The sequence below is a fragment of the Neomonachus schauinslandi genome, chromosome 4 (genome assembly GCF_002201575.2).
Source record: "Neomonachus schauinslandi chromosome 4, ASM220157v2, whole genome shotgun sequence".
Classification (NCBI taxonomy): domain Eukaryota; kingdom Metazoa; phylum Chordata; class Mammalia; order Carnivora; family Phocidae; genus Neomonachus; species Neomonachus schauinslandi.
Window position 1 is genome coordinate 40328161 of NC_058406.1, and position 20216 is coordinate 40348376.

General features: G+C 38.9%; 1 protein-coding gene across 4 annotated transcripts in view; it reads left to right on the forward strand.

Annotated features, from left to right (window-relative positions):
- The window catches only part of OSBPL9 (oxysterol binding protein like 9), a 170518-nt gene that overhangs the window by 66474 nt on the left and 83828 nt on the right, over nt 1–20216 (forward strand). For all 4 annotated transcript variants that reach the window (XM_021684302.1, XM_044914509.1, XM_044914510.1 and 1 more), the window contains one exon: nt 17848–17924. In XM_021684302.1, coding sequence (XP_021539977.1) covers nt 17848–17924 — 77 coding nt within the window. The remainder of the gene's footprint in view (nt 1–17847; nt 17925–20216) is intronic.

A 20216-nucleotide genomic window follows, 5' to 3' on the forward strand; every position in this document is an offset into this window, starting at 1 on the left:
TGATCTCACCATTGCTCTTATTATGGTAAGCAGATTATTTAAACTATGTCTCTTAAACCTGAATATCAGAATATTGGCTTAGGTTACTTTAGATTTAGAGTTATGTGAATTGGTTTTTCTCTCTATACACCTTTTTACTACTTTCTTTAAAAAAAGACCCTCTGACTACCCAGCCTGTCCATACTTGTTACAAATTGCAGTCAGTGGCACTTTGAACCACCTGATTATCTAAGTGGAATGTTTTTATTCAGTATCAGTCCAGTCATTCATCATGTACCCGTACACAAATATATAATCAGTACCTATAAAATGTGCAAGGCACTTTGCTAAGTGCGGGAGATACAATGAATAAGACAAGCTTCTGCTTTCTAGGAGCTTACATTCTAGTGAAAGAAGCAATCAATACATAATCAATAAAATGTTATATATATTATACACCAGTGGTTCTCAAACCTTTTGGTCTCAGGACCACTGTACAAACTTACTGAGGACTTCAAAGAGTTTTTGTTTATGTGGGTTATATATATTGATATTTACCAGGTTAGAAATTAAAACTGAGGGATTTAAAAAATTATGTATTTACTTAAAAATATCAATAACAAATCCATTATACTAATAACATTTTATGAGAAAATAACCATTTTCCCAAACAAAAGAGAAGCAGAAGAATGATACATTGTTTTACATTTTTATAAATCTTTTAAATGTCTGGCTTAATAAAAGATAGCTGGATTCTCATATCTGTTTCTGCAGTCAGTCTTTTCTGATGTGTGAAGTATATGAAGAAAATAGTCTCGTACTGATACATAGTTAGAAAAGGGAGGACTATTTATTTTTATTTTTTTAAATTAACATATATTTGTTTATTTGTATTGTATTATTTGTTTCAGGGGTACAGGTTTGTGATTCATCAGTCTTACACAATTCACAGCGCTCACCATAGTACATACCCTCCCCAATGTCCATCACCCAGCCACCCCCTCCCACCCACCCGCCTCCACTCCAGCAACCCTCAGTTTGTTTCCTGAGATGAAGAGTCTCTTATGGTTTGTCTAAGGGAGGAGTATTTTAATAGCTTTTTTGGATAATTGTGAATATTCTTCTTTGATGGTTCACCAAAACACAACAAGTGATAGTTTCTTAAACTCTAACAGTGAAGTTTACATATGAAAATACTCTATTACGTTAAAATCCATTGGTCTGTTTGGCACTTTGAATGGATCTTTTACCCTAGGTATGATTTTGTAACATCATGCATTTGTCATATGTGGATCTTACAAATATTGACACATATCATTATGTGACATAAAGAATCACATTTGTTGATATTGCCCTAAACTCACCAGAAAAGTCTAAGTATTGAAAATCTGTCAAGGTCATGGTGGCTGGCAAATACAGGTTTTTAAAAATTCTATTATTTGCTTGAAAGCCTGGATTTTATCATTGGCAACACATACTGTCAGTTTTCCCTGAAATGACAGGCTCATTTCCATCCTTTTCAGGTAAGTGTCTGCCAAGTACCCCAGTTTGAATAATACAGTTTGTCAGTTGTCCTTTTTAAAAATGCTGTTTCAGGGGCACCTGGGTGGCTCAGTCATTAAGTGTCTGCCTTCGGCTCAGGTCGTGATCCCAGGGTCATGGGATCGAGCCCCGCATCGGGCTCCCTGCTCCGCGGGAGGCCTGCTTCTCCCTCCCCCACTCCCCCTGCTTATGTTCCCCCTCTCACTGTGTCTCTGTCAAATAAATAAATAAAATCTTTAAAAAAAATAAAAACAAAAATGCTGTTTCATGAGAAAAGTGCCACTTCGTTCATAACTCAGTTACATAAGTACTTTTCCTTGAGATAATTATTATACTTTGGTAAGCAGAAGTGTTTGTGCATAGTTCCTGTTTGTCACATAGACTATTATAAAGCATATACGTAATGGTTGAGATTTAATAGTGTTTACTTGCTTTTTCAAGGGTATTCTTAAGTGAAGCAGGAATTTTTTTCTTACAAATACATGGTGGTGAAGAATATAACAACTACCAGTTCTGTTTGGAGCCATGGCCTCCATTTGTGCTACGGTGCCAGCAGTTTTATCACCATTGCTCTTGCACCATCAGGACAAACATCAACACAGCCACAAACACAGATAACCTCTTAGTATTATCATGAAAGTAGCTTAGCCCTAAGAACACCTTGACCTCACTGGACCCATGGTGGTGTTACATATTTTATTTCATCTTGTTTTCACAGTAAATCTTTGAGGTAGTTGGTGATACTAACCCCTTTTGAAATTTGTGGATACAACTCAGAGGCGTTAAATACCGTCCTCCTCAGGTCGACGCAAAAGTAGTAAAAGTGGGACTCGAACCCAAGTTTTCTGACTAGTGTTTTTGGCTTTTGTTCTTTCTACTCTATATACTATCACCAAAATGTGGAAAGGTTTATACTGTTATCTCTTAAGAAGGATTTTGTCTAGCAAAAGGGACATGGAATGAGGCTTATTTGACAGAGGTAGCATTGCTTGAAGCCTAGAGCTTTCATTTGTATTTGCTGCTTTCTGGGTACTCTGTCATTGCAAAATACTAAACTTTCTGTTTCTATATTCTGGAAAATAAGGATAATAATAATACTTATCTCGTGGTGCCTGGGTGGCTCAGTCGTTAAGTGTCTGCCTTCATCTCAGGTCATGATCCCAGGGTCCTGGGATGGAGCCTCGCATTGGGCTCCCTGCTCCATGGGAAGCCTGCTTCTCCCTCTCCCACTCCCCCTGCTTCTGTTCCCTCTCTCTCTGTGTCTCTCTCTGTTAAATAAATAATGAATAAAATCTTTTTAAAAAAATAAAAATAATACTTATCTCACATGAGGATTTAATTACTTAATACATGTTATTTGTTTAGACATGAGTCAGACTATGCTGATACAAATTAAGTGCTCAATAGAGTTAGCTTTGATTATTTACACGGAGATAAGACTCAAGCATTTCACCTGAGGCGGGGAACAACTTGAGGAAAATCAGGGAAGTGTGACTCTTGTGAGCATTAATTACGATGTAACTGATTATAGTAGTTCCTGGAGGAGTATATTGGGAAGTGAGTAGGAAAAAGACAGATTTGGACCCTGATTATTGCTATAATAATAGCTATAGTTACTGGGCGCCTGGGTGGCTCAGTTGGTTAAGCGACTGCCTTCGGCTCAGGTCATGATCCTGGAGTCCCAGGATCGAGTCCCACATCAGGCTCCCTACTCAGCAGGGAGTCTGCTTCTCCTCTGATCCTCCTCCCTCTTATGCCCTCTGTCTCTCATTCTCTCTCTCGCAAATAAATAAAATCTTAAAAAAAAAAAAAAAAGATAAAAAAAAAAAAAAGCTATAGTTACTATCATTCAAAGTTGTGCCCCTAATGCCTGAAACAATAGCTGGTACATGGCATGTATTTATATACTACCTGAATACTTGAATATTTGAAGACATTTAAGGAAAGAGAGCAGGTCCTCCTATCATGAACCGTATACGTAGAGTAGGTGACATTTCAGCGTAACCCAGAAGAATGAATATGATTCTAGTAAGCAGATATTAGAAGTTGTCAGATGGGTAAAGATAACATCTCACGGGGGCGCCTGGGTGGCTCAGTCGGTTAAGCGTCTGCCTTTGGTTTGGGTCATGATCCCAGGGTCCTGGGATCGAGTCCTGCATCGGGCTCCCTGCTCAGCGGGAGGCCTGCTTCTCCCTCTGCCTCTGCCTGCAGCTCCGCCTGCTTGTGCTCGCTGGCTCTCTGTCAAATAAATGAATAAAACCTGTAAAGAACACAAAAGAGATAAGATCTCACTCAACAGTGTGCTACCCAACCTAGTGATTGTACTTTCCAGGATAAATTAATTCAGATCACAGTGTTTTCTCCTTGCTTATATCTCCAATGCAGTACCTGATGCATAGCGGGGCTCAGAAGATATTGTATCAGTGTCTCAGCACTTAATCTTGTAAACATTTTTTAAAATATTTATTTTTTGATGTAGTGTTCCATGATTCATTGTTTGCATATAACACCCAGTGCTCCATTCAGTATGTGCCCTTTTTAATAGCCATCACCAGGCTAACCCATCCCCCCAACCCCCTCCCCTCTAGAGCCCTCAGTTTGTTTCTCAGAGTCCATAGTCTGTCATGGTTCGTCTCCCCCTCCGATTTCCCCCCCTTCATTTTTCCCTTCCTACTATCTTTTTTTTTTTTTTTTAAACATACAGTATATTATTTGTTTCAGAGGTACAGGTCTGTGATTCATTAGTCTTACACAATTCACAGCACTCACCATAGCACATACCCTCGCCAATGTCTATCACCCAGCCACCCCATCCCTCCCACCCCCACCACTCCAGCAACCCTCAGTTTGTTTCCTGAGATTAAGAATTCCTCATATCAGTGAGATCATGTGATGTATGTTTTTCTCTGATGGACTTATTTTGCTTAGCATAATACCCTCGGCGTTGCAAATGGCAAGATTTTGTTTGTTTGTTTTTTTTTTAATGGCTGCGTAATATTCCATTGTATGTTTATACCACATCTTCTTTATGCATTCATCTGTTGATGGACATTTTGGCTCTTTTCATAGTTTGGCTATTGTGGACATTGATGCTATAAACATCGGGGTGCACGTGCCCCTTCAGATCACTACATTTGTATCTTTGGGGTAAATACCCAGTAGTACAATTGCTGGGTCGTAAGGTAGCTCTATTTTCAACTTTTTGAGGAACCTCCATACTGTTTTCCAGAGTGGCTGCACCAGCTTGCATTCCCACCAACAGTGTAGGAGGGTTCCCCTTTCTCCGCATCCCCGCCAACATCTGTCGTTTCCTGACTTGTTAATTTTAGCCATTCTGACTGCTGTGAGGTGGTATCTCATTGAAGTTTTGATTTGGATTTCTCAGATGCCGAGCGATGTTGAGCACTTTTTCATGTGTCTGTTGGCCATTTGGATGTCTTCTTTGCAGAAATGTCTGTTCATGTCTTCTGCCCATTTCTTGACTGGATTATTTGTTCTTTGGATGTTGAGTTTGATAAGTTCTTTATAGATTTTGGATACTAGCCCTTTATCTGATATGTCATTTGCAAATATCTTCTCCCATTCCGTAGGTTGTCTTTTGGATTTGTTGACTGTTTCTTTTGCTGTGCAAAAGCTTTTTATCTTGATGAAGTCAAGATCATTTTTGCCCTTGCTTCCCTTGCCTTTGGCGAAGTTACTAGGAAGAAGTTGCTGCGGCTGAGGTCGAAGAGGTTGCTGCCTGTGTTCTCCTTTAGGATTTTGATGGACTCCTGTCTCACATTGAGGTCTTTCATCCATTTGGAGTCTATTTTTGTATGTGGTATAAGGAAATGGTCCAGTTTCATTCTTCTGCATGTGGCTGTCCCAATTTTCCCAACAACATTTGTTGAAGAGACTGTCTTTTTTCCATTGGACATTCTTTCCTGCTTTGTCAAAGATTAGTTGACCATAGAGTTGAGGGTCCATTTCTGGGCTCTCTATTCTGTTTCGTTGATCTATGTGTCTGTTTTTGTGCCAGTACCATACTGTCTTGATGATTACAGCTTTGTAATAGAGCTTTAAGTTAGGAATTGTGATGCCACCAGCTTTGGTTTTCTTTTTCAACATTCCTCAGGCTATTCGGGGTCTTTTCTGGTTCCATACAAATTTTAGGATTATTTGTTCCATTTCTTTGACAAAAGTGGATGGTATTTTGATAGGGATTGCATTAAATGTGTAGATTGCTCTAGGTCTCATTGACATCTTCACAATATTTGTTCTTCCAATCCATGAGCATGGAACGTTTTTTCATTGTGTCTTCCTCAATTTCTTTCATGAGTATTTTATGGTTTTCTGAATACAGATTCTTCGCCTTTTTGGTTAGATTGATTCCTAGGTATGTTGTGGTTTTGGGTGCAGTTGTAAATGGGATTGACTCCATAATTTCTCTTTCTTCTGTCTTGTTGTTGATGTAATAGAAATGCCACTGGTTTCTGTGCATTGATTTTATATCCTGCCACTTTACTGAATTCCTGTATGAGTTCTAGCAGTTTTGGAGTAGAGTCTTTGGGGTTTTCCACATAAAGTATCATATCATCTGCAAAGAGTGAGAGTTTGACTTCTTCTTTGATGATTCGGATGCCTTTTATTTCTTAAGTTCTCTTTGTTAAGTTGTTCTAGCTGTCTGATTGCTGTGGCTAGGACTTCTAGTACTATGTTGAATAGCAGTGGTGATAGTGGACATCCCTGCCGTGTTCCTGACCTTAGGGGGAAAGCTCTCAGTTTTTCCCCATTGAGAATGATACTCGCTGTGGGCTTTTCATAGATGGCTTTTATGATATTGAGGTATGTACCCTTTGTCCCTACACTCTGAAGAGTTTTAATCAAGAAAGGATGCTGCACTTTGTCAGATGTTTTTTCTGCATCTATTGAGAGGATCATATAGTTCTTGTTCTTTCTTTTATTAATGTATTGCATCACATTGATCGATTTGCGGATGTTGAACCAGCCTTGCAGCCCAGGAATAAATCCCACTTGGTCGTGGTGAATAATCCTTTTAATGTACTGTTGGATCCTGTTGGCTAGCACTTTGATGAGAATTTTTGCATCCATGTTCATCAGGGATATTGGTCTGTAATTCTCCTTTTTGATGGGGTCTTTATCTGATGTTGGGATCAAGGTAATACTGGCCTCATAAAATGAGTTTGGAAGTTTTCCTTCCATTTCTATTTTTTTGGAACAGTTTCAGAAGAATAGGTATTAATTCTTCTTTAAATGTTTGGTAGAATTCACCTGGGAAGCCATCTGGCCCTGGGCTCTTGTTTGTTGGGAGATTTTTGATGACTCCTTCAATTTCCTTAGTGGTTATGGGTCTGTTCAGGTTTTCTATTTCTTCCTGGTTCAGTTTTGGTAGTTATACATCTCTAGGAATGCATCCATTTCTTCCAGATTATTTAATTGCTGGCATATAGTTGCTCATAATATGTTCTTATAATTGTTTGTATTTCTTTGGTGTTGGTTGTGATCACTCCTTTTTCATTCATGATTTTATTTATTTGGGTCATTAAGGGAGAGAAAGAAAAAAAAAGAAAAAAAAAAGGATGTTATCAAATATGATGAGGCTGGTGAGTAGATCAGTGCCACACAGATTTTGGGCGTATTTTGGTCTGTTAGAAGAAACTGCCTCCCAAAATTTTAAAGAAAGAAAAACTTCTATATGTGCAAAAATAAGGGTGAATACAATGAAGGGATGGAATATAACTGTAAAGATGAAAATTATAAAAGATTTTATAAAAGGAATTGATAAGTTGTTTGAAAAAAGAAAAGAGAAATTAAAAAAAAAAGGGAGAGAATGTGATCAGGCAGGAGACTAGAACAAAGCCATACACTAGAGATTTAGGGTATATTTTGGTCTGTTAGAAGAAACTGTATCCCAAAATTTTAAAGAGAGAACAACTTATATATTTATACCAAAAATAAGGTTAACTACTATGAAGGATAGAATATGACTCTAAAAATGAAAAGTAAAAAAGATTTTAGAAAAAGGGATTGATAAGATATTGGTTGAAAAAGGGAAAAAGAAAAATTCAAAAAAAATAGAAAAAGAAAAAAAAAGGAAATTAAAAAAATTAACTTTGAAAGACTAAAGAATCATGGGGAAAAAAGCCATGAATTCTGTGTGCTGTATTCCCCTAGTGCCGGAATTTTGCCGTTCTCATTGATCAGTAAACTTGGTCTTGGCTGGCTGTTCTTGCTGATCTTCTGGGGGAGGGGCCTGTTGCAGTGGTTCTCAAATGTCTTTGCGGGAGGCGGAACTGCTCCACCCTTGCCGGGAGCCAGGCTAAGTAATCTGCTCAGGTTTGCTCTCGGTAGCTTTTGTTCCCTGCAGACTTTCTGTACAGCTTTGGAGGACAAGAATGAAAATGGCAGCCTCCCAGTCTCCGCCCTGGAGGACCCAAGAAATGAGGACCCCACTCCTCAGTGTGCCGCCAGAGAAAAGCAGTCAATCCCTCCTGTCTCCCTGGTTTCTGGCTGCACTCCGTACTCACCTGGCCTGTGACTGAGCGTTTCTATCTCTGGCACACAACCCCGTTTGGAGTCTCCAAACCCAGCAGATTCCTGTGGTGCGCTCCCGTGCCACTCCTCCTGGGGGAGGAAGGGCAGTCTCCCAGGATCTGCTGCTTGTTGGGTCCCTGCTGGAAGAGCAGTGGCCCGACTGTGCCGTGGATCATGGTTTATGGCAACCCGGAGCTAAGAGCCCACTTCTTGGTTCCGTCTTTGCAGCCAGCTTCCCCACTCTGATACCTGGGAGCTCTGCTACACTCAGGCACCCCTGGTCTTTCTGTGACCCCGAGGGTCCTGAGACCACACTGTCCCAGCGAGGCCCCCCCCCCCCCCCACTTAGCCACTAGAGCAATGTCCCTCAGCAGAGCTGACTTCTAAAGTTCCAATTTTGTGCTCCCCTGCTCTGTCACTTGCTGGTAGCCAGCTGAGGGAGGCTCCCTCCCCCCACAGTCTTTCTTCCTGTATATCGCCCCGGATTCACTTCTCCACATGTCCTACCTCCCAGAAAGTGGTTGCTTTTCTGTTCAGAGAGTTGCTGCTATTCTATTCTTTGATCTCCTGTTGAGTTCGTAGGTGTTCCGAATGGTTTGATAACTATCTAGCTGAATTCCTGACACCAGACTAAGTTTAGGTCTCCTACTCCTCTGCCATCTTGCTCCTCCTCTTGTAAACATGTTTTTATGTAATGTTTTTATTTCACAATAACTTGCAGAGAAAATGAGACCTTAGAAGAAGTCTAATTTTTCTTTTTACTTCGGTTACAAAACAGGCAAATCACCCCTTCCTTTTGCAAATAGGCAGTAATGTATTCACAGTTGTCATATGCCTTAATGGAGAAGAAAATGTGAGTGTAAGAGGACAGATTCCTAAGCAGTGCATCAGGAATGGCAAAGTATAGGAGTTTTGGAAACTTGTCTTAAAATCTACTTCAAAAAAAAAATCTACTTCTAATATCTATAATGTAGGAAATGTGAATAGATATGTAATAAAGAGCGAAGATTATAGAATCCTGAAAATGTAAGTATTTTACTTATTGAATTAATATTGTTTTTCTTTTTGTGCACCTTATATTGTTTCTGTATAAGCTAGGCATTATTAGGAATTAGAGGAGTTACCAGTGATCCCTTCCCTATTCATTTACTCTGGTTAATCATTTATTAGATTATTAATAGAATTTTTCTCTTGAGGCTATTTGTTATAATAATATATTGATATTTTAGTATATGTCAGACACTGATAAATATTGTACAGATTAATAATTTTATTTGTGGGCGCCTGGGTGGCTCAGTCGTTAAGCGTCTGCCTTCGGCTCAGGTCATGATCCCAGGGTCCTGGGATCGAGTCCCACATCGGGCTCCCTGCTCGGCAGGAAGCCTGCTTCTCGCTCTCCCACTCCCCCTGCTTGTGTTCCTGCTCTCGCTATCTCTCTCTCTGTCAAATAAATAAATAAAATCTTTAAAAAAATAATAATAATAATTTTATTTGTTACAACAGCCTTATAAGGTCTGGCTACTATTATCATTCCCATAGGTAATATCATCATACTTAGATTACATATGAGAAAAGTAAACCTTAGAGAGTTTAAGTAACTTGCTCAAGGTCTGGCTGAATAAGGGCAAAAATAGGTATCAGAGCCAACCTTCTTAGCTTTTACAGTACACTGCCTAAAACACACTGGAAAGCAATAGCTTTGTGGGACATTGGGTGGCTTAAGGCAGTGTTTTCCAAACTGTGGAGATCAGCATTTTTTAAAAAGTGAGGTATAACACAGAGGGAATATCAATGTGTATGGCATGTGGTTAGAGCAGACATTGTTTTGTGAAACTAATGTTTGTTTTATATGCATATGTACACATTTATGTGTATATGTATTTGTGAACTGGGTCATGGGTATAAAATTTTTTTTTTAAGATTTACTTAATTTTTTAGAGAGAGAGTAAGAGTGGGGAGGGGCAGAGGGAGAGGGAGAGAGAGAATCTCAAGCTGACTCCCCGCTGAGCACATGGCATGATGCTGGGCTCAATCTCACGACCCTGAGATCATGACCTGAGCCACAATCAAGTCAGATGCTTAACCAGCTGATCCACCCAGGTGCCCCAAAATGTATTTCTTATTGTGGGTCATAGCCACACAAAATTTGTAACCTACTAGCTCAGTGAATGGAAAGAGTTTGAAAAATGTAATGAAGAGGAGGCATAGATGCTAGAGAAGAAATTTTAGAGATAAACTGAATGTTTAAATAATATTATAAAAAGGAAGAGTTGGGGCGCCTTGGCTGGCTCAGTCAGAGGAGCATTTGACTCTTGATCTCGGGGTCATGGTTTCAAGTCCCATGCTGGGTGTAGAGATTACTAAAACATAAACTTTAAAAAGAGGAAGAGTAACCTATCTTTACATATTTGGGGAAAATAATGCACTATTTACAAGTTGTTTTAAGTAATTTATTAAATTTAGGGCCCTTTTAGCAGGGATTCACTCAGAAATAGTGTAGCTTTAATTTCACTTTTATTTTTATTTTTTTATTTATTTTTTTAAAGATTTTATTTATTTATTTGACAGAGACAGAGACAGCGAGAGCAGGAACACAAGCAGGGGGAGTGGGAGAGGGAGAAGCAGGCCCCCCGCCGAGCCGGGAGCCCGATGTGGGACTCGATCCCAGGACCCTGGGATCATGACCTGAGCCGAAGGCAGTCGCTTAACCAACTGAGCCACCCAGGCGCCCCTAATTTCACTTTTAGAGAAGAACTGCCTTTGCAGATGATTTGTGAATTGTGTAGATCATTACTATATGTTTCATACAAATAAATAATTTATTGTTGAATAATAACCAGACATCTTACTGCTTCTTCGTATACACAAAGATATTTTTCCTATTAGATCCAGTAGGGTAGAGATTGGTTTACTGACTCATGGGAGAATGGGAGAAGGTGAGCCAGGTTAGTCAGAATAATAGAATATTGAATTTTCAGCTAGAATGGATGATTTAGTCTAAGCTTCCAATTTTATTTTTAATTATCATAAACATATAACATTAAATTTATCTTAATCATTTTAAGTGTACAGTTTAGTAGTGTTCAGTATATTCATTGTTGTGTAACAAATCTCTAACTTTTTTGTCTTGTGACACTGAGACTCTATACCTGCTAAATACTAACCACCCCCCTTCTCCCTAACTCTTGGTAACCACATTTTTACTTCCTGTTTCTATTATTTTGACTACTTTGGATATTTCACATGAGTAAAATCATACAGTATTTGTCCCTTTGTGACTGGCTTAATTTGCTTAGCATAATGTCCTCGAGGTTCATCCATGTAGTAGCTTGTGATAAGACTTCCTCCTTTTTAAAAGCTGCATAATATTCCATTGCGTGTGCATTCTACATTTTCTATATTCAGTCATCTGTCAATGACAGGCGGGTTGCATCCACCTTTTGGCTCTTGTGAATAATGTGTTGTGGATGTGCAAGTATCTCTTTGAGATTCTACTTTGAGTTCTTTTGGATAAATACTCAGAAGTGGAATTACTAGATCATGTGGTAATTCTATTTTTAATTTTCTGAGGAACCTTCATACTGTTTTCCATAATGGCTCTGCCATTTTATATTCCCACCAACAGGGCACAAGGATTCCAACTTCTTTGCATCCTCATCAGTTCTTAATTTTTTGTTCTTTTGATAACGGCCATCCTGATAGGTGTGAGGTGAGATCTCAATGTAGTTTTGGCCTGAATTTCCTTAATGATTAGTGATGCTAAGTATCCTTTCATGTGCTGATTGGACAGTACTTACATGTCTTATTTGGAGAAATGTCTAGTCAAGTCCCTGGCCATTTTTTAATTGAGTTTTTATGTTGAGTTATAGATGTTCTTATATATTCTGGATGTTAGCCTCTTATATATGATTTGCAATTATTTTCTCTCATTCTGTAGGTTGCTTTTTTTCTTTCAATTGTTTCCTTTGCACAGAAATTTTTTAAGTTTGTTGTAGTTCAATTTGTCTTTTTTTTTTTTTTTCATTTTGTTGCCTGTGTTTTTGGTGTCATATCCAAGAATTCCTTGCCAAATCCAGTGTTCTGAAGCTTTCGCTTTCTGTTTTCTTCTAGTTTAATAGTTTTAGGTCTTACATTTAATCTAGTGTGTTAATTTTTACATATGGTGTAAGGTAAGAGTCCAGATTCATTCTTTAGAATGTGGGTATCCAGTTATCCCAGCACCATTTGTTGAAGAGACTGACTTTTCTCCATTGTGTAGTCTTGGCACTCTTGTCAAAAGTCATTTGGCCACACATGCCAGGGTTTATTTTTGGGCTCTCTGTTCTTTTCCATTGGTCTATATGCTCATCTTTATGCCAGTAAGCCTCCAATTTGAAGATGCTAAAATGAGTATTCACATGGTATAAGTGACTTGCTAAGGTCAACACTAGAAAAAAGTAGCAAAGCATGGGCTATATTTTCTTTTTAGAAAGATTTTATTGATTTATTTGAGAGAGAGAGGGAGAGAGCAGGAGAGTGGGGAGGGGTAGAGGGACAAGGAGAAGATGACTTCCCGCTGAGCAGGTAGTCCCACACAGGTCTTGATCCCAGGACCCTGGGATCATGACCTGAGCTGAAGGCAGACACTTAACCGACTGAACCACCCAGGCACCCCTGGGCTATATTTTCTGAATTTTAGTTCTATATTCTCATACAGTAATTTGCCACATGGTTACCTTTGCTTATTCTGTCCTCTTTACCTTTGAATGCCTCCCTTGTCAGTGCCTCCCCTGCCACATATCCCTTCTCCCTCTTCTTCTCCAAACCTTCCTCTCCTTCTTCCTTTCTCCACTCCCTCCACCACACACTCACACCCACACCTTTGCCTCTAATTGTTACTTTTAAAAACTCGACTTTAATCTCCTTGCTTCAGAAGGCTTCCCTGAATTCATCTCCATAAACATACACCCCTTGGGATAGGTTCTTGAACTCTGCTTACACTGATTTACTCAGTCGTTCTGATGAGTAGCAGTTGTCAGTTTGCAAATGTTTCTCCCTGTCACTTGAGTGTATGTTCTGTATAGACAGGACTGGGTCTATATCCCCAATTTCTAAACAGTACTTGGTACACAATAGCTACTCAATAAATGTTGGATGGATAGGAGGATGGATGGATAGATCTAACACTGTGGTAAACACTATGGTTAATATTATCAGAAAACCTAAAATCTTAGAGATGAAACTTAAACACATGAAAAGTGTAAATAACAGTGTGGGGGGAGTATAAGATTAAATTTTACAGATTGCCAGTAAATACTTGATCGAAGAATAATTGGATGATGCATTCACATTTATAAGTCCTCTAGGAGTTTGAAGGTGAAAGAGAGTACTGCTGTTGGACTAGTTTCGTAAGGCTTCCTGGAGGAGAACTAGGACTTCTTCTGAGGCACGTGGGATTTAGATACATGGGAAGAAAGGTAGAGTCAATGTTAAGGTTAAAGGAGGGACAAAGTATTTCATGAACAGGAAGATAATTTAGAGTATTTAGAGGTCATTGAGAAGATATTTTTGGTTCCTGTAAAGCATGAAATGGAAGATGTAGAGGGATTTTACTGCTAAACAGGAAGGTTATATGAATTCCATAGGATATGGTAGAATGTTGAGGTTTTTTATAGAAATAGCATTTCAATATAAGCTCAGTCTGAGGTGTGCAGGCTGCATTGGAGGTAGCAGAGTATAGCTCATGTAACTGCATTTGTGATATTTTGTTTACAGACATAAGACTACATGAGTTCTTGAACCAGCATGTAGTCAGTAGGAAGTGAAAGAAGGGATATAGAGAGGGAATATATCAAGGAAGAATCTGATGAACCTTATATCTGATTTCATTTTTGAGGGGTGGCAGATTTTTTTTTTTTTAAGATTTTATTTATTTATTTGACAGAGAAAGACACAGTGAGAGAGGGAACACAAACGGGGAGTGGGAGAGGGAGAAGCAGACTCCCCGCCGAGCAGGGAGCCCGATGTGGGACTCGATCCAGGGACTCCAGGATCATGACCTGAGCCGACGGCAGTCGCTTAACCAACTGAGCCACCCAGGCGCCCAAGGGGGGTGGCAGATTTAAAGATGATTGCCATTAGGTGGCCTGATGCAGTGAGCATGGCACCTGTTGTCATTTCAGCCCTTACTGTTACAACCATTTCCTAACTGGTGTGGCCACATCCAGTTTTTCCCCATTTTTCATTCTCCACAGCACTACCAGAGTGATGTTCCTGATATGCAGATTAGACCATGTCATTCTCATGCTTGAACATTTTAAGGGCTTTCCGTTGTCTTAAAGATAAAGTCCATTTGGGGCGCCTGCGTGGCTCAGATGGTTAAGCGTCTGCCTTCAGCTCAGGTCATGATCCCAGGGTTCTGGGATCGAGCCCCGCATCGGGCTCCCTGCTCAGCAGGGAGTCTGCTTCTCCCCCTCCCTCTGCTTCTCCCCCTGCTCATGCTCGCTCTCTCTCTCTCCTTCACTCTGTATCTCTGTGTCTCGAATGAATAAATAAAAAAATCTTAAAAAAAAAAAAGATAAAGTCCATTTACGCTCCTTGGGCTGGGATCCCAATCTTTTGCCATTTCCTCCTCCCCAAATCAGTCCAGTATTCTAGACACATTCAAACCAGTTTCCCAAATACACCTTTTTTCATGTCTCAGTGTCATTGTTAGTGTTCTTTTCTCTTTCAAGATGTCCTTATCCTTCTCTACTTGACAAACTAATTCTACTCTTTTTTTTAAAAAAAAGATTTTATTTATTTGACAGAGACACAGCGAGAGAGGGAACACAAGCAGGGGGAGTGGGAGAGGAAGAAGCAGGCTTCCCACCAAGCAGGGAGCCCGATGTGGGGCTCAATTCCGGGACCCTGGGATCAGGACCTGAGCCGAAGGCAGACGCTTAAGGACTGAGCCACCCAGGCACCCCTTCATACTCTGTTTCTTCTATTTTTCTTTCTTGTCAGGTTTTGGATTATTTTCATTATTGAATTTTTAAATTTATTATTTTGGAAGTTAAACACTTAACCTTCTAGCGATTACTCTAAAAATTATAACAAATCCTTCAGTTGCCAAAATCTAATGTTAACTGGTAGTTTTATCTTCTTCCCAAACATTGCAGAACCTGAGAATTCTTTAACTCCATTTCCTCTTTCCCAATCTATTTGCAATTGTTTTGTATTTAATTTTGCATGTATTTATTTACAACCTCACAAGATAGTATTTTATGTAGTTAGTATTCATTTAGTTTTGCCCACATACTTATCATTTAAAAAATTTGTTTTAAGTTTTTATTTAAATTTCAGTTGACATACAGTATAATATTGGTTTCAGGTATGCAATTTAGTGATTCAGCACTTCTATACAATACCCGGTGCTCATCACAAGTGCCCTCCTTAATCCCCATCACCTATTTCTCCTGACCCCCAACTCACCTCCCCTCTGGCAACCATCAATTTGTTTTTACTTAATAAGAGTCTGTTTCTTGGTTTGCCTCTCTCTTTTTTTCCCTATGCTTGTTTGTTTTGTTTCTTAAATTCCACATATGAGTGAAATCATATGGTATTTGTATTTAATTGACTTATTTCGCTTAGCATAATACACTCTAGCTCCATCCATGTCCTTGGAAATGGCAAGATTTCATTCCTTTTTATGGCCGAGTAATATTCCAGTGTGTGTGTGTGTACACACACACACACACCCACAGACCACATCTTCTTTATCTTTTCATCAGTCGATGGACACTGGGCTTTTCCTTTGGCTGTTGTCGATAAATAAACATTGAGGTGCATGTATCCCTTTGAATCAGTATTTTTGTATCCTTTGGGCAAATACCTAGTAGTGCAATTGCTGGGTCCTAGGGTGGTTCTGTTTTTAACTTTTTGAGGAACCTCCATACTATTTTCCGGAGTAGCTGTACCAATTTGCAGTCCCACCAACAGTGGAGGAGGCTTCTCCTTTCTCCACATTCTTGCCAACACCTGTTGTTTCTTGTGTTGTTAATTTTAGCCATTCTGACAGGTGTGAGGTGATAGCTTATTGTGATTGGTATTTCCCTGATGATGAGTGATGTTGCATCTTTTCATGCGTCTGTTGGCTATCTGTATGTCTTCTTTGGAAAAATGTCTGTTCATGTCTTCTCACTTTTTAATTGGATTATTTGTTTTTTGGGTGTTGGGTTGTATAAATTCTTTATATATTTATATATTTTGGATAGTAACCCTTTATCAGATATGTCATTTGCAAATATCTTCTCGCATCCCATAGGTTGCCTTATGTTGTGTTCATTGTTTACTTCACTGTGCTGAAGCTTTTATTTTGATGAAGTCCCAATAGTTTATTTTTCCTTTTGTTTCCCTTGCTTCAGGAGACATATTTAGTCAGAAAGAGGTTATTGCCCTGTTCTACTCTAGGATTTTGATGGTTTCCTGTCTCACATTTAGGTCTTTAATCCATTTTTATTTTATTTTTGTGTATGGTGTATGAAAGTGGTCCAGTTTCATTCTTTTCTATGTTCCTGTCCAGTTTACCCAACACCATTTATTGAAGAGACTTTTTCCCATTGAATATTCTTTACTTCTTTGTCAAAGATTAATTGACCATATAGTCGTGGGTTCATTTCTGGGTTTTCTATTCTATTCCATTGATCTATGTGTCTATTTTTCTGCCAGTACCATACTGTTTTGATCACCATAGCTTTGGAATATAACTAGAAGTCTGGAATTGTGATGCCAGCTTTGCTTTGCTTTTTTCAAGATTTGTTTGGCTATTTGTGGTCTTTTGTGGTTACATACAAATTTTAGGATTGTTTGTTCTAACTCTGTGAAAAATGTTTGTGGTATTTTGATAGGGATTGCATTAAATGTGTAAATTGCCTTGGGTGGAATAGACATTTTAACAATATTTGTTATTCCAATCCATGAGCATTTATGGAATGTCTTTCTTTGTGTCCTTTTCAATTTCTTTCATCCGTGTTTTATAGTTTTCAGAGTCCTGGTCTTTCACCTCTTTGGTTAGGTTTATTCCTAGGTTTCTTATGGTTTTGTGGGCTTATTATTTTTGTTGCTCTATTCTTTCCTGCTTCTACCATCTTCCATCAGACATTATCCATGTATGCATGGAGAATACTTTGTCAAATTTTCTTTAATGAGCGTCCTCTCCTGGAATTTACAATTCCTCCAGGAGAAAAGTGTCCTTAAATATGAGGCTTATCTTCTAAATGTTTGTCTTCTCCTAGATTTTGGCCTGTTAATTCTTTACTACCTTGTTGTTTTCTATTGTCTTCAACCGGTTATTTTTAAATAATTATTCCAGCTTTTCTAGTTGTTCTCAGTGAGAAAGTAGCTTGCTATTATTGAGCATAATTATTCCCTTTGTTGTAAATTGCTGCAAGTAGATTGCATGTTTAGAAAAGATAAGAAGGTGGGCGCCTGGGTGGCTCAGTTGGTTAAGCGACTGCCTTCGGCTCAGGTCATGATCCTGGAGTCCCGGGATCGAGTCCCACGTCGGGCTCCCTGCTCGGCAGGGAGCCTGCTTCTCCCTCTGACCCTTCCCCCTCTCATGTGCTCTCTGTCTCTCTCATTCTCTCTGTCTCAAATAAATAAATAAAATCTTTAAAAAAAAAAAAAAAAGAAAAGATAGGAAGGTGAACCTGTTAAGAAAATGGCACAACTAAAAACCTTTCTTATTAGTATTGAGGTTTAAAATTTTTGTTTTCAAACATGAAGCTATATTGTAGAAATTAACATTTTAATTTTTATAATCTTTTATTCCAGCTCGTGATGCTGATGAGCGAGAGAAGTGGATCCATGCCTTAGAAGAAACAATTCTTCGACATACTCTTCAGCTTCAAGTAAGAGTCTTTATGTGGCTTCTGGATAGTTCATTAGTTTTTTTGTTTGTTTTCTGTTTTTTAAAATAACTGTGATCTGATGTAATGAAAACTTCTTAGTTCTGAGTTGCTTATTCTTGCCTTCATAATGTTATATAGTAAAGTTATAAAGCATTTTCTTGTGCTTTCTATAGGGTAAAATACTGATTTTTATCTTAAAATAAGACAGTGCAAGGCGATATTGAATGTGAAATGCTATGTTAAAATGTGCCAGATCATTTTTAAATTTAGTATCTGTAGTTGGTTATTGATATAACCAAATTATGCACTAATGCATGATAATAAGTGCTGAGAGGTTGACCTACTTTTCTTGTTATAGGATTTGGCAGTTACCATGTGTGTTAACCAGGACTCTTTGGGATGCAAGTAATAGGGAAAAAAAACAAACTGGTTTAAGAAAAAAGTAAATCTGGCTGAGATGTGGTTTGAAGTAGGCACTTCACCAATGTCATGAGGACCCAGATCCACCATTTCTATTTCTATGCCTCTTTTCTTCTGGGTGGCTTTGGTTTTAGATAGGTTCTCTTTGTGATAGTAAGATGGTTGCAGCAATTTCAGCCTCCCATTGTTGAGATGTATAACCTACTATTAGGAGAACACTCTAGGAGCTCCAAGTCTACAGGAAGCTATTGTTCTTTCTGGACCATGGTAGGACTAATAGGATTACCGCTGATCAGTCATTTTCTTAATCCTGACCAATCACAATTTCACAGTCATATGTTCTACTCCTGTAGCTGTCTTCACCAGAAACACTTTGCTGATAGGGTAGAAGATGGTCCCCACCAAGTAAATAAAGTCAGAAAAGGCAAAAAGAAGGTGCTGGGTGACAAAAACCACGAATGTCTACTCTCTCATACTGAGGATAGTTTTCCATGTTTATTCTTCAGTGAAAGCTTATATTATGGCACTGGAGGATGTTTTTTTAATTATTTTGATTGATAGGATTGAGTTGTACAAAAGTGACATTTTATGCCATGATGACATTTTCTCTACTTATTTTTGTCCTATACCAGGAACTGGCTTGATTAGATAAGGTGGTAAGGTGGTGTAGGGTATCCCAGCTCCTACAAGATTGCGAACTCCCCATCACTTGAGAGTGTTCAAATAGAGGCTTAAAAAACATTATTCAAGGATGTGGTAATTAAGAGACTATAAGAAATTAATATGGAGTTGAACTAGGAGATCTGTAAGTTACTCTTTGAGCTATGTTTTTAAAAGCAACTTCGTAATTTCTAAACGTTTCTTTTTAATTTTAGTCCATTTAATAAATGAATGTGGCGTCATTTCAGCAAATTTATGATTCAGTATGCTAAGTGTTTTAAGAATCATATTAGCTTGGGGGCGCCTGGTTGGCTCAGTGTCTGCCTTTGGCTCAGATCATGATGCCAGGGTCCTGGAATTAGCCTGCTTCTCCCTCTCCCTCTGCCTGCCTCTCCCCTTGCTTGTGCTCGCGCGCGCTCTCTCTCTCTCTCTCTCTGTGTCTGTCTCTGTGTCAGATAAATAAATAAAATCTTAACAACAACAACAAAAAAGAATTAGCCTGAATGTGGCCGTTGAGATTCCCTCCATGGTTGGTGAGACTGACATTCAAGTCTCTCTGTGATCTATTCTCAACTTGCCTTTCTAGTCATTTCTACCGTTATATCTCTCCATCAACTTTTTGCTAGAGTGCTGCTGTTAATTTCCTCTGAACACATCTTTTCTTTTCTGGTCTCCACATTCTTGCACATGATGTTCTCTCTTTCTCTCTGAAATGGCGTCTGCCTCCATTCTGCCTTTGTATACCACCCCTTTTCTTCAAAGCCCAGTTCAGAACTGACCTCTTCTGTGGAGCCTCCCTTGAATGACCCCTCCCTCCCCATACCCCAAACTCAAAGTGATCTCTCTCTTTGGATGCCATACCTCTTGTACAATTCACTAAGTCCTTATCATATTCTTTCTGTTTATCTTTTAAAGTATATGTAACTTCAGACTCCTTAAGGTTGGGTACCTAATTTGATTCAATTTTGGAATTTCTGAGCTTTTGCTCAGAAGAAATAAGAAAAGAAAGTTTTAAAAGTCTTAGACTCTGATAGCTTTGATATTTAAAATACATGTGATACAAGAGAATCTTTATATGTATTTTCCTAAATAATGTATACAGAAGATAGAACATTTAGAAATATGTAATTAGGGGCACCTGGGTGGCTCAGTCATTAAACATCTGCCTTCAGCTCAGGTCCTGATACCAGGGTCCTGGGATCGAGCCCCGCA